A 15,792-nucleotide genomic window follows, 5' to 3' on the forward strand; every position below is an offset into this window, starting at 1 on the left:
AAACAATGGCTTTGTATTGCATCACTAAATTGGTATGAAACATTAAGCCATTTTGTGGCTGGGTCTGTGGCCATTTCTGGTTTGAATGTCAGGGAGACCAGAATTTCAGGCTTTCCTGCTTTATCCCCAATAATTCCTATAGCTAAGCTATAGTCAAAGGAACGCTGTGAGAGTTGCTGTTTTAATATCAACATAGTTTCTTCCCTTCTCAAAGATAAAACAAAAGCCCAACAATTAGGCTGTTGAGTAAAAAAGGGATTCTGCTGATATTATTCTCCCAGAGCCAAGAATACCATTAGGAAGCTGATTTTCATTAACCATTGTTCTTGAGAAAATATGTATGTTAAGGAGTGATATTTAAATTCTGTTTAGTCACAAGACTCCAGTAGCCATTATATATCTATGTTTGAACAATGTTCTAATAGAAATAAGGTGATAAAAGATGGTCTACTAGACTAGTATAGATGGCCATCTTTGTGGCTGTGAGATACTTCATTGCAATCGGGTTTGCTTTCTTGAGGTGTGAAGATGCTGTAGTTTAGCCACTGGAAAGCCTTCATGTCACTCTGAGACTACTTCTGGAAGGTCCAGTAGCTGCAAAAAACTTCTGTGCATGCAAAATAATCCCCACATGTATCTTCCTGCTACCACAATGATGGACAATGCCTCATAATGATACAAAACAAGTTCACTGCTAAGCTTTTAGAAACGAAGCAACAACTGTGTTTCTTTGTGAAGCAGCTTCAAAAGGTGCTTGGCTTCTAGCATTCTGAAAGCAATGAAATGCTTCTGAATTTTCCTTAAAATTTAGAATCATTCTTCCCAATCAGGAAGTCCAGAGAACCTATATGATGCAGCCATGCAATTCCTTCTCTTTTTCTTTCTCTAGTGACCAATTACAGCAATTTTCATCACTGTTGCATTGCAGTAGTGAATACATGAAGCTCGCTCATGTATTTAAATTTATATTTAGATGGTGTACTGGAATACTGCATCCAGTTTTGGTCACCACATTACAAAAAAGATGTAGAGACTTTGGAAAAAGTGCAAAGAAGAGCAACTAAGATGATTAAAGGCCTGGAGACTAAAACATATGAAGAACGGTTGCAGGATTTGGGAATGGCCAGTCTAGAGAAAAGAAAGACTAGGGGGGACATGACAGCAGTAATCCAGTATTTGAGAAGCTGCCACAAGGAGGAGGGGGTAAATTTATTTTCCGAAGCACCAGAAGGCAAGACAAGAAACAATGGATGGAAATTAATCAAAGAAAGAAGCAATCTGGAATTAAAGAGAAACTTCCAAACAGTGAGGACAATTAACCAATTGAATAGCTCGCCTTCAGATGTTGTGGGTGCTCAATCACTTGAGGTTTTTAAGAAGAGACTGGACAGTCATTTTTCTGAAATGATATAGGGTCTCCTGCTTGAGCAGGGGGCTGGACTAGAAAACCTCCAAGGTCTCTTCCAGCTCTATACTGATTGAATATTACATAATATTTTCTGCCCAATGTTGTAAACATGTTTATTTATAATGATGTGAAAAAGTTCGTAGTGTGACTATTAAAATAGATTCATTCTTGGTTAACTTGAGACTTCTGTGCAAACTGATAAGTTGTGATTTCTTGAAAATGTAGAAAGAAACTTGCCCAGTCTTGCATTTAATTTTTCCCTTTTTTATCTAGGTCAAAATGCGATCTCGAAATCAAGCTGGTGAGAGCTCATCCAACAAGCAGTTACCCAAGTCAAAGGCTATTATGAACGCTTCAGAAAATCAAAACTTTCAGGAAGATGCAAAGAAAAAGAAGAAATCTAATCAAAAAGAAGATGAAATCCTAGGTCCGGGAACTGTGAAGCAGCGCAGCAAATTACAAGGGCCTAATGAACGAAAAAGCAAGCAATCAATAGAACTTTCTAAAGAGGACCTCATCCGGCTCCTGAGTATAATGGAAGGAGAGCTACAGGTATATATAAAATCTAATTATTTGTTGTGAGATGTTTGTTCATTAAATATAAAATAAAATATTTGTGACCTAGCAATAACATTTTGCTATTAGGAGTCCTGGTGGCACAATGGTTAAAATGCAGTATTGCAGGTGCTAACTCTGCCCACAGCTGAAAGAAACTAATTGTCTATCTATCTGCCTGCCTGCCTATCTATCCATCCATCCATCCATCCATCTGCCCAGCTACCCACCCACCCACCCACCCACCCACCCACCCACCCACCCACCTACCTACCTACCTACCTACCTACCTACCTACCTACCTACCTATCTATCTATCTATCTATCTATCTATCTATCTATCTATCTATCTATCTATCTATCCTGTTGACACAGTGGTTAAAATGGGGAATTGCAGGCAAACTCTGCCCTCAGCCTGGAGTCCTGAGGTCGGTAAAATGGTGACCCAGATTGTTGGGGGCAACATGATGACAATGTAAATCACCCAGAGAGCACTGTAGAGCATTATGGAACAGTATATAAGACTAAGTGCTATTGTTATTAGAAGTTTTTCAGCAGAGGATGAAAAGCCATCTGCTGGGAATAGTCTTCTTCCATTCCTTCTCTCCTACTAAGTCATCTATCAAACTCTCTCTAATGCTATGGCTGGGTTTACATAATAAATGGTTAACAAAACACAACTTCTATGCTTACCAAAAATGTTGTGCTCAAATAAATAACCTTGGTTATCGTTTACAGAGCTAATGTGGTTCCAGAGTATGTTAAGACAATGGCCAAGTTCCCACAACATGGTAAAACCACGAACTAGGCCTATGGGAGAAGCACAGATATCTGCAGGAAAGGGAATGCACATACAAAGGAGTGTGGTTTCAATCCCATGGTCTCTCTTGCCATCTTGGTCTCTTGTCCTTCCCCTACCCACTCCCTCCCATGAGAAGGTTGCTCTTTACTTTGAGGAGAGATTTTACATTACAAAAGCTACATGACTCATTTCAGTGACGTGACAGTGTGATTTACTTCCTCAAGGCATGTAATTTGCTGCCTCTAGTAATAGTTAGATCAGCATGGCTGGCTCAGGAATTCTGGGAGTTGAAGTCCACGAGTCATAAAAGAGCCAAGGTTGCCTACCCCAGGGTTAGATACTTCTGCATGTGTTCTGCACATGCTCAGAAGTGTCTTCCAGTGTTTCCAGTGAATCAGAATATAATAGTAGCTTGACCACAATTTGTCTGTAGAACAAACCCAAATGCTATTTTCTGGCTGGCTATTTTGGAAAGAGTCTGCTTTTGTTTTTCTATTGTCCTGTCATGTGAAGGTGGAGGCTGGTTCCACTTGAATCACACTCTAGATAGAGAGCAATATTTTGCAGAAAAGAAACTCAAACTGAGTTGAAGAAAATGGAATAGAACTCTGTTGCCTTCAGTCTATCAAAACATACTGTTGTAAGATATTAGAGAGGATATTTGCAGCCCCTCCCGTCCTCCCCTTGTTTGTGAGAAAGAAAAATCTGCCCTGTGAATCTCATTTTCAACTTCAAAAATATTAACAGAATCCCCTGATCTCTATAAGGAAATGAGAGTTCTGTTATTCACCATCTATACCTGTATGACATCATCAGCATAATATCAACTGTCTCAGAACAAGATCCAAAATTCATTGGTGAGAAAAGAAACAATTATTACCTACCAAGAAACTTGCCTTAATGTGTAACTGCCTTACACATTAAGTATTCTTACACAACTGGAAAAACTGACCCCAAAATGCAGAAAGCCTTAACCTAGCAAAATAAGTGAAGGGAAACTCAATTTGCATTGATTCACACGGTCTGTTAATCTCGAAGAAAAGCTGCTAGTGAGATAAAGGTTCCAAAGACTTATCTATGTTTTATGAAGTAATTTCCCTAATGAGTTTTAAATCTATATCCTCATATATACCTTGGAGTGGCCAAGTCAAGAAATGTGAAGCCTGGCCAGAAAAAGGACAATCGTAAGTGTAAAGCAAACTAAAATGAAGATTCTGGCAGGGCAGACAATTTCAATAATTTAATATGGTTGCGTATGTGTAACCGATCACTTTCTTAATGAAGGATTTTTCTGTTCTGTATAATAAATTTTAAATAATGCAGTAGGATTAGAGGGGGGCAAATGCTCTTATTTTTATTGGAAGATAAGCAGCCATAATGCAGAACATGGGCTACAATTTCAATTATCCATGAAAATGGAAAGCATATTCCAAACATCCAGAGTATGTCCAGATTGAGGAAGTTTGCTATAGTATTTTGAAGATACATAGTATCAAAATAGTAGACATATTTTGAAAATACATAGTAAGGAAAAAAAGGATTAAACAAGTTTTATTTGTTATTGTCAGTACCAGTCACAGGGGCATTATCATTAATTGTAAACAACCCCAGAGACTGAGTCTTGCTATCAAAGGAAATATCTGTATACAGTAGTGGTCAAAATTGTGGAAACCTTTTGGGGAAAGTATACAGTAGAAATGCCACCTTTGGTTAAGTTTCCACCATTTTTTCTTTTAATTTCTTTATAACTGTAGCCTTGTTCACTTAATAATACTATTTTACATCGCTTTCTGGGCAACCAGTCAACTCTTTGCACCATGACTTTAATTTTATTACATTTTACAAGCTCACTAAATGAAAGAACACAAAAAAACCCAACCAACTTGATAGCGATCACACAACACACTGACAAATGTCCTCCTCTCAGCTTCAATACATGACACCAATAACTGGATCCTATTGTGATCTGATTGGCTCATTGCCAAAACAAGATGACACCTGATTGGCTGTCCAAACACTCATGTTCATTGGCTACCATCAGATGAAGGAAAGCTACCTTGTGCTTCCTTTTTCTGGTTATTTGGCTATAACTTTTCATAGAATACACTACATATTAAACAAACTATGTTGCATTACTTTCTTGATTAAATTATCTTTCCATTGATATATAATTTTATGGTACCACTCCAAAAAATGGTGTTATTAGCCATCAAACCTCAAAAATACACTTTTCCCAAAAGGTTTCCACAATTTTGGCCACTACTGTACTGGCACCTAGACTGCTGATATGTATAATTGTCCCTGCTCAAATATTCCAGCTTTTAAAACTGTATCCATAATTCATGGAAATAGTAAATGCTATGCTTGATCTTAGTCAAAAGGATATAAAAAGCTTCTTGGTCCTTCTTCTTGTGCCATATCCGTTATCGGATTTTGGCGATCATGTTGGTGATCCTGTTTTTATCAGCAGCCACACGAAAAAGTGCTGTTGAGTTTTGTCCAAACCAGTCCCTTAGATTTTGAAGCCATGATGTTCTTCTTCTCATTTGCCTTCAATCTTTTCCTGGAGGATTAAATGGAGTATGCTGTATTTTTCTGGGTGTCGCATCACATGTCCAAAATATTCTAACTTTCATTTTTTAATTGTTTTGATGATTTCCATTGGCTTTCCCAGGCGGCTTAGTCCTTAACTAAGACCAAATATAAGATCAAATATAATTTTTGTTCTTATCAGTTTTAAAAGCCCAGTTTTAAAGGATGAATTGGGAAAAGAGGGGTATTTATTATTATCAAAAGTTCAGTGAATGGAAAAGTATGTACTGCAGCAAAGCAGATGATGCAAGTTATGTCAATTACCTAATAACACTATTATCCAAATGATGCAAACTGCAACAGAATGTTATGTGTTGCATGCAAAGTCTGTTGAATAATGGACGAGAAAAGCAAATTATCCCAACTTTATTTCCCAGTCAGGATACTGACAAGAAACAAGGACTTACATATATATCCATATTTATTATTTATTAAACTTGGATGCTGCCCACCTCGCATCAGGCAACTCTAGGTGGCTTACAGATGGCCAATTAAAATGCACTATAAAACATTAAAACAATAAATGAGGATCATAAATGTAACATTCAATTAAAATATTCACTCTTTCCCACGCTATACAAATGTAAGTAACGATCCAATGCCCAAGCACAAGGTTCTACCGGGAATAATTGTTTTTATTATAATTATCATACCCTTTCAGCATTCATTTTAATGCGGTCAGAATCAAATCTTCTGAATTGAAGATTGCTTTTAAGATTTGGGGCTCCTGCTCTACCCAATGATTAAAATGGAACAAATTCTGTATTGTGACTTGTTCTGTGTTAAAGTCTCTGTATTTTTCCTAGGTTTATATCACTTCACCAACTTGGAATTTTAAAAAAAATGCTATATGATTCAACAGGGGCTATCAAAACAATATATAGTAGTTCCTGATAGGATAGATTTTTTTTTATCAGAAATCAACTGCATAAGAGAACTTTCCAAATTATATGCAGGGAGGGGAAAAAATAGGGGAGACCCTGTCTGTAATTAACTGAACAGCATTGTTGCAAAGAAAACATTGGTGCTTTCTCTCTAAAAATTGAATCCTCTTTGCAGATGAGCAATTTTCTCTGTAGGAAGAGAACAGTTATAAAACGGGTTGCTAGGCAAAAGTAAACCACACAGCTCCATCCTTTTTCAGTGACTTTACTGAAAATCCAAACAGAAAAAAGAAATAGAGAGAAGAGTCCCTATTTCAGTGGTTCTCAACCTTTTTAATGCCGCGACCCCCAACCGGTCATAAGTCGAGGACTAAACCAGTCGTAAGTCGAGGACTAAACCAGTCGTGAGTCGAGGACTACCCAACCGGTTGTAAGTCGGGGACTTTCCCTGCCCGGGAGCGCCGCGCATGTGTGGTGCCGCCCCCTGCGCCGGCCGAGGCATAGCTGGCAAGCGGCATAGATGGAGCAGGCTGACCACCAGCTGGGCCACCAGCTGGCCCAGCCCAAGGGAGGTAAGGCACCCACCGAAAAAGGGGAAGAAAATGGCAGACAGTCTTGCTTGGCGACCCCCGTGAAATGGTAGATCGACCCCAAATGGGGTCGCGACCCATAGGTTGAGAACCGCTGCCCTATTTCCTTGCAACTCATTGGGGGGGGGGCTGAAGGAGGAACAAAAGCAGGATATCTTTAAAAAAACACAATACAAGAAGTCTTGAATACCTACTACCACTCCCAGGATTACCAGCCAGCATAGCTCTATGGTGCACTGTATAACCTCTCCAACTACAGTAGGAGAATTCCCATTCAGGACTCTGGGAGTTGTTTGCCATCACATTTGAAGAGCAACTAATTGGAAAAAAGGATTTTCATATGCAGTATCCAAGAGACACCCATAAAAAGGTAAAGAAAAATCTTGTCATCTGTGAGACTGTAGCAGGGGTCCATAAACTTGGCAACTTTAAGACTTGTGGACTTCAATTCCTAAGGGAGCTGGCTGGGGAATTCTGGGAGCTGAAGGCCACAAGTCTTAAAGTTGCCAAGTATGGAGACACTGGACTACAGTAATGGGTGAATAAGAGAACTGGACTATTTAGTTTACCTTCAGTCACCCTAGTCACTGGCCATAGACTCTACAGAGAGCTAAATTTGTCCATGGGCATATTTATAATAGCCAGTTACAGCTTCCCCCAAGTCAGCTGATTTACCCACTGCGATGTGCTAATTCTTGTAGCATGCAAGACATATCACAACACATTTCGATTTGTGTACACAATCTACAATGACCTTTTGAGTTTGCTTCTTGTACTGCCAAGGATCGCAGAACGATAGGCTTTAGCAGCTCTCCGTTTGGTCTGGTAATAGCACAGAACAAAGCTGCTTTTTGGTGTCAGGAAAATGAGAAGTGGTATCTTTCAACTCTTCAAACTTCAAACAGAGTAACTTTAATTCCTTGTCATGGGAATTCAGTACTCTTACACCAGACCACAGATAATGAATTATGTCAGCCCAGAGCTCGGGTGGGGTGTTCTCTTTAGACAGAGCTGACATCATCGGTGTAATTTTCTGGCAATAAAGCAGAGCCAAAACTGTATAGGCAGGCAACAATAGGATCTCTTTGATCTCTTTCAAAATGTGGTGTGTAAAATGACATCAGTGCTATGCCGGGATTTGGAGGTGGGCAGAGGGAAATGGTCTTCTCAGATCCTTTGGAGGCACTCCTAATATCTGCAAAAAAGAAGAAAAATGCAACTTTTATGTATTGGGGATTCAGGCATCACAGGAAGGCACATTGTGAACAACAAGCTTCTTTATTGATCTTCTACTTACAATCAGCAAAACAGCAAAAGGCACGCAGGCCTTTTATAGCATCCTGAACCCGGACAACAACAACCAATAGGAATCTGGCTATTTCGCGCCTTGCGCATGCGCACAAGGCTGGCACCAGCTAGTCTGGTTCCGGGCAGCTTTTGATTTGCCTGGGACCGTTTGCAACATTTCTGAGCCTGCTGAATACTTCAGCAGGCTCAGGACACAACACAACAAATTCTCATTTTAGATGAATGTGTCCAGCATCTTGCCTTTGGGACATCAGATTTTATTAGCTACTATTACAGAAGCGTCAGTCAGCAAATGGGAGACCTATAACAGAGTTCAGCCCATTGAACTAGTCAGACAGGTTCATTCTTTGTTTGAGTCCTGCGTAACAGGACTCGGTTTGTGGGAAAGGTAGCTTTAAAAGTCCTTGAAGGAATTTATAACAGCTGGAGTTTGTTATGCTTTATTAAGCCACAGATATCAGTGATCAGCTTGTGCAAGTCAGGTGTAACCGTTTCCCTTTAATGTTGTATAATGTTTATGGCCACCCTCAGCACAATTGCTGATACCTTGATAAATTCCACGATTTGGGAATACAGCCAAAATATATATGTTGACAATCTTGTGAATTTCAGTCTGAAGTACCGTATTAGTAGCATAAGCCTAAAGTTTGTAAATCAGGAGTTCCAGTTCCTGAATTGCTGTGCAAGAAGTAGGTGATTTTTAACCAACCCTTCTTAGATATTATCAGGTGTCTAGTATTCACTCAACAACATTTACCTGAAGAAATGAGTAGTAGCAGTCAAAATGGTGTTCTTGAAAGACATATCTGATGAATACAGTACTGTTAAACTAAAACGGTGCACAAAAGCTAACTGGTCTCTCTTTAAATAGCAGTTGTATGTAACAAGAATACCACTTATTTATTTGGAAGATTTATTTATATCACAATTCCATTGTGATATATTGGAACTCCATATATAAAATTACAAAACCCCCAAATAATACAAATAATCCCCAACTTATGACCACAACTGAGTCCAAAATTTCTGTTGCTAAGTGAGACATTTGTTAAGTTTGAGTTTTGTCCCTCTTTATGACTTTTCTTGCCACAGTGGTGAAGTGGATCACTACAGTTGTTCAGTTAGTAACACAGTTGTTAAGTGGCTTCCCCCTTGACTTTCCTTGTTAGAGGGTCGCAAAATGTGATCACATGACCCTGGCACACTGCAACCGTCGTAAATATGAACCGGTTGCCAAGTATCTGAATTTTGGTCATGTGATCATGTGAATACTCAATGGTCATAAGTGTGAAGAACAGTCATATGTGATTTTTTCCAGTGCCGTTTTAATTTTGAATGATATTAAACAAACTATTGTAAGTCAAGGACTTCCTGTATTACAACTAAAACCACACCGTATATTTTTTAAAAAATCTAAATGCTAACATTTCAACAACATAAGCTTGGGTCTCTTTATACCCTCCACCATCCAAAAGACAAACTCATCTCTTGTCCTGGCCCAATGCTGGGGGGGGGAGGCAAGATCTTGAAGCTTTCCTGAAGGCTAAAATGTTGGGGTGATCTCAATCTTTGGGGGGGGGTTGTTCCAAGAGGGCAAGTACTGCAATAGAAAAGGCAGTACTGCTCCTAGGCTTTATCAGATGACATTGCCTCAAGTAGGAAACCCCATGGAATGGGCAGAAATAACTGGAGATAGGCAGTCCCAGAAACTGACGCCCGACTGTTGGGAACTACAGAAGTTCCATTAATACCATGTGGAATGATTAGCTGATGTCTGTTATGAACGAGAAGGACACACATCCTATCCTACCGGATATGCCTGCCCCACAGATCTGTTGGATGGTAACTCCCAGGATATTGAGTTAGCGTACCCATTTATTGGAAGCTGCTCTTCTGACAAGTATATACTTCGCTAAAAGATGGCAGCAAACCAGAGCTGGGTTGATTTTGTTCCCATTGTGCACCACGTGAGCCGTGGTGGCACAGTGGTTAGAATGCAGTATTGCAGGCTACTTCTGCTGACTGCCGCTGACTGCAGTTCGACAGTTCCAGTCTCACCGGCACAAGGTTGACTCAGACTTCCATCCTTCCGAGGTCGGTAAAATGAGGACCCAAATTGTTGGGGGCAATATGCCGACTCTGTAAAACTGCTTAGAAAGGGCTGTAAAGCACTGTGAAGTCTAAGTGCTATTGCTATTGCTATATACATCTCTAAGGGTCTCTCCCCTAACAGGAATTTTAGGGGATTTGGGAAAAAAAAAAAATGAGACAGGAGTCACCCAGGAAGCCTCAGGCTGTAGGTTAGACTGGGAAGTTCAAAACATATCTTGGGGGGAGGTGACAGCAAGCCAGTTCTTAATTCCCCTAAAAACTGCATGGGTAAGTCCATGAAGCCACCAGGAATTGTGTACTCTTTATCTGGGCTAGAGTGAATTCTAATTAAGAGTTAGCAAATGGCTTTATCATTAAAGGCATGGTGACCAATAGATTTCCTCCCCTTTTCTCTCCGATCCTAAAAAGCCATTTCTGGCTGCTTGACTAGGTGGCCTGACCACCTCGGTAGCCTAGCAATTTGTCTTTCGAATTTCAGCAACAATGCTCTATGATAGAGACAGAGGTTAAAAATCTTTTCATTCATATCCCTGAGATGAAAAGGAAAGAAACAGAATCAAGACCATTATTAGATGTCGTTCTTGTATCCTCTGTGGTACACAGCAAAGAATACAGCCCATAAACATAAGCATTAACATTAAATGGATAATCGTAAGTTTACTAAGTCCATATTTTTGTTGTGAGTTATTCTAACATGACCAATCCTGATTTGTCCCCTCTGTCCTACCTGTCCATTTATTAATAATGTATCAGCTCTGTGTAACAGGATCAGATATAAGATAAGGACATGGGTTTCCTCTCCTCACCACAATGCAGTGTGGTCATCAACTCAGTGGCTCAATTTTTATATTCCAAAGGATTTTTCACACTGGCTCAAGAAAGAGTAGTTCAGGATCCAGTCACCAAATCTGTTTCTGAGTCATCTGAGGAAGAGGAGGAACAGTATGGAATCACTAGATCTACTAGTTTCTGGTGGGGCTGTTACTAATAGCAAGGCTGACCCTTATCTTCCTTCTCAGAAAGGTTACTAAAACGAATTACCCTGTATGGAAACACAATAATGCCACCTGCTCTGGAGACAACAGTGTCATCTGGACATTCCTGAACAGTCCTTCATAGACAGCCAAAATGTTCCTTACAATTCATGAAAAACTGCTGTCTGAATGGTATTTTTTTGCTTTTCCTTGCAGTCTCCTTCTCCTTCCCTTATGTACCACATCTTTTTTTTTTTTTTTTAAAGAAATCTGGAAGATTTCTGGGAGACTCTCAAGGTAAAGGGTGGGATATAAATACTTTAAACAAGGATACATAGCTTTTTTCAAGAAAGCCTTTCTTCCTTTTATGTGGTCACCCAACTCAGACAGTATGATTCTGAGCAGTGTACAAAGGGGGGGGGGAAATCAAACCCAACAAATATAAAAACATTGCATACCTTTAAACCTTAGTGAGCAATAAAATGGTGATCAGGACCAAAATATGCTTTAATTCCTCAAAGTGGGGGGCACTGCTCATTCTAAGTCAGTTTAAAGTCACACATACAACTGCACACAAAATAAACGTGGCACAATAAGATAACCATCTTTTATTGTTTGCCCCAAGAATCTGTAATTTAGAAATATATGATCTTTCAAATATGGAATTTAATTTCCCTATTATAGTTAACAGTGGTCAATAGGATGCATTTACTGGAGTCTTCTTTAGAAATCTTAGATCATTTTCATACTATGTTTGGGATAGGCTGTCTGCACCCTTTTTGAAGCAGTCTTCCAGATCAACTGCCAATCAATTTTAAGTGAGTGACCCGGAATTTCAGTTCTAGGAGAGAATATTTCTCCACTCCATCCCATTCACATTTTTTGAGCCCTCTGTCATCCGGCATTGTAAAAGAAAAAACTCAGATTCTAATTTTGTTGTCTTTTCCATATATAGGGATTCACAGGGAAGGAATTTAAAAAAATTTTTTTTTATTAACCAACATCTGGTAAATTTTAATAATTCAGTAGATGCACTTTAGAGCACAGCACTGTGCTGATAACAGAAAAGCAAAAAGAATGCTACTATTTCATGATCATATTGACTTAGTGTTAGAATGGTAATAATATTGAAGTGTAAACTTGCAGGCTAGAGATGATGTGATCCATATGCTGAAGACGGAGAAAATCAGACCTGAAATCCTGGAGGCACACTATGGCTCTGCAGCCCCAGAGAACGTCCTCAGAATATTGCACAGAGATGCCCTCCTGTCCAAAGAGAAATCAGTAGGAGAAGATGTTTATGAAATGCCCATTTCAGAGGTAAGCACCTTTCGGGTTATCCTGGTTACACTGAAAATCAAAGGGCCTTTTGAATGTTTTTCTTCAGCTTGCATTCTGCTGTGTTTGCCTGAGATATTATTAAAGTGTATTAATATCAGAAACTCTAAAAAGCAAATTGTAGAATGGCAACCCTGCTTCCAGGGAAGGCATCCTATTAACACATGCAATTTCACTTCTCAAGATTTCTCTAGCTCTGAAGTTGAAACTGGGATACTGGAATGTTAGCAACTTTACATTCCTCAGCAGCCCAATGCAACAGAAAGCAAACCACAGTGACGTCTGCATGCTGTTATAGGAAGCCGGTTGAATCGGCTCCAGCAAGCAAGGCATTGATAGAACTTCTCTGTTGCACAGCTGTGTATAAATACCAAGCTGGCTTGGCTGAGGGCATCTGCAGGCTTATTTCCTGACATAATTATTTTCAGGATGTGCTCTTGTGATGCTTGTCAGCTTTCATTAGAGCAGTCATTAAGAGGTTTCCTCACTTCTAGAATCTGATCAGATTCCTGAAATTGAAGCAATGGCTGAAAAATCATAAGCCAGGACTGAGGTGACCTAGGTTCCAGGTTCCTCCAAATGACTGGGGACGATGGAGCTTGCTGAATGCTTTGAAGACAGTTGCTTTAGTCATAAAGTAGAAATACAGTGAGATTCCTATGGATGCCTTCATGAGCAAGAGATTAATGTGCAAACTGCGTGAGTGAACATTTACTTCAAAGCTTGATGAGAATGTTCCCTTTCCTCCTCTTTTCTGCCCACCACCATCCTTCACCAAGCTCCAGACCTGGAAAACTCATTCCTCAAATAGCTCAGTGTCCAACATGTGAATGTCTTTCTTTGGTAGCTAGTTAAAACATCCAATATGATGAGCATATCCAAATGCTGGCAGCTCAGAAACTGTAACGGAGTCCATGTCTTTTCTGTATGACAAATTCCTTGTTGGGTAAATTAACCCAAAGTCAGCCAGTGACCTATTTAACACTGTCCCTTTTATGTTTCAATAAACCAGCTGGACAGACTGGAAGAAAAGCAGAAAGAAACATATCGGCGCATGCTTGAGCAGCTTCTCTTGGCAGAAAAATGCCATCGACGCACGGTTTACGAGTTGGAAAATGAGAAGCATAAACACACTGATTATATGAACAAAAGTGATGACTTCACCAATCTCTTGGAACAGGAGCGTGAACGGTGAGCTTCAAACACATTCTGTTGGATCAGATCTGCAGTTCAAAAATTAATTTGATAGGAAGAGATGTGCTGTTGCCCGGCTTTTTTTTTTTTTTTTTGCTGATCTATAGCATTCTAAGGGGAGATATGATTTAACATTTCAAAAATATTTTTCAGTACAGATGGTCCTCGACTTATGATCGCTGCTGAGCCCAAAATTTCCGTGGCTAAACGAGGAAGTTATTGAGTTTTGTCGCATTTTACAACTTTTTTGCTACAATTGTTAAGTGAATCACTGCAGTGATTCAGTGAATTGTGTGGTCATCGTTGACCCCATGACCCCAGAATACTGCAACTGTCATAAATACGAGGCAGTTGCCAAGTGTCCAAATTTTAATCACATGACCATGGGGATGCTGCAACGGTCATGTGAAAAACAGTCGTAAAGTCACTTTTTTCAGTGCCATCCTATCTTCAAATGGTTATATGTCAAGGACTACCTGTATATTGGTCTCACTATCAGTGAAACCTTCCTATCGATCCCAATTTAGTGCCTGGTGCCATTAAATACAAAACCTCAGTTTTTGTGATTAATTTACACAAACATAAACGTGATGTACATAAATGGCTTACTTCACTTGTTAAGACTTTGTCAAACACTTAAAAATAAATTGAGTCGTGATAGTGCAGTGGTTGGAATGCAATATTGTAGGCTAATTCTGCTGACTGCCGACTGCCAGCAGTTTGGCAGTTTTGAATCTCACCCGCTCAAGGTTGACTCAGCTTTCCTTCCTTCTAAGGTCAGTAAAACGAGGACCCAGATTGCTGGGGGGCAATAGGCTGACTCTGTAAACCACTTAGAGAGGGCGATAAAATAGCACTAGGAAGTGGTATATAAGCCTAAGGTGCTATTGCTATCGCTAATAGATGTTTAAATATAGTGGAAACTTTGAGATCAAAGCATACTCTTGATGCTGGCTCAATAGAAGCCTCTCTTGGTTGCACAAAATTGTCATTGGGATCTTGCAATTACAAGCTGTTTTGATATACTTTGTGTTGTGGAACCTCTGGTTGAGAAAATACTGTTTCAAGTCAGCAAATGCAGCTTCAGAACTGGCAAAGAACTTCAGCCTAAGCAGATGCCATCTGTGGTTTCATTGTAGGAGATGGATGCTTGTCCCATTATGTCGGATCCTTGTCATGATTAAGAGAAGTTGAAGTGCAAAACTGCCAATATAACCGTATTTAGAATTTGAAGCTTTGCCATCAAAGTCAGAACAGAAACCTAGGAAAATATTAATAATTCATTTTCTTGTATTGTTACGAGGGGGGGGGAACATATGGCTGTTTGGGAACAGGCCTGAGGGATTGGGATAAGATTTTGAGTAACTTTGGGCTAGCAAGTTCTGATTGGTCCTGGTTCTCTATGCACAATTATTGTCAGAATTAGCAAAAGTTGATTTGCTGCTTCCGGTAGTTGTCCATGAACTCAATAAACTCAAAAGTATGCAAACAAATCTGTGCTTGAGGCGTCCCCATAGCTATGTAGAACTGCAGAGAGTCAAAACTGCCTGAAACAGTTTCCGGGGTTTTAAAACTTATGTTTAGAAAGGCTGGAAGTGCTTAATGACTTCAAAAGATTATCTTTATTCCGATGCAGCAAATAATGACCGGAAATCAGTTTAGCCATTCAAAAGAAGACTTCAGGTGGAACAGATCCACCAGAAGCAAGATGTGTCAAGTTAAACAGACAAAAATAATACTATTATGACTCATTATTAAAGGAATTGCCATAAGAGTTTAATGAGAGAGTTCCTAATATTTGTATTTATACTTTGAGGACATACCTACTCTGTCCCTTTCATTGAGCTTGTTAAGCTGCTTAGTTTCCAAGCCAGAAAAAGGCCAGCCAAATACTGCTGCCACTGATTTTTACTTATATATATTTTATACAACAAATCATAATTTCTCCAGTGAATTGGAAGAAGTATTGGATGAAAATTACCAACAGCTATTAGAAATCCCTAATCCCTATCAGAATTGCAATCTTAAGAGATTC

At 39.5% G+C, this 15,792-nt stretch overlaps 1 protein-coding gene across 3 annotated transcripts in view; it reads left to right on the forward strand.

Moving 5' to 3' along the window:
- FILIP1 (filamin A interacting protein 1) overlaps positions 1-15,792 on the forward strand; it is an 89,806-nt gene that overhangs the window by 38,754 nt on the left and 35,260 nt on the right. For all 3 annotated transcript variants that reach the window (XM_039346625.1, XM_039346626.1, XM_039346627.1), the window contains exons 2-4: positions 1,682-1,960; positions 12,372-12,545; positions 13,576-13,754. In XM_039346625.1, the coding sequence (XP_039202559.1) occupies positions 1,688-1,960; positions 12,372-12,545; positions 13,576-13,754 (626 nt within the window). In that variant the 5' untranslated portion in view covers positions 1,682-1,687. The remainder of the gene's footprint in view (positions 1-1,681; positions 1,961-12,371; positions 12,546-13,575; positions 13,755-15,792) is intronic.

Source organism: Crotalus tigris, unplaced genomic scaffold (assembly GCF_016545835.1).
Source record: "Crotalus tigris isolate CLP2741 ecotype Arizona unplaced genomic scaffold, ASM1654583v1 scf7180000018016.4438896, whole genome shotgun sequence".
NCBI lineage: Eukaryota > Metazoa > Chordata > Lepidosauria > Squamata > Viperidae > Crotalus > Crotalus tigris.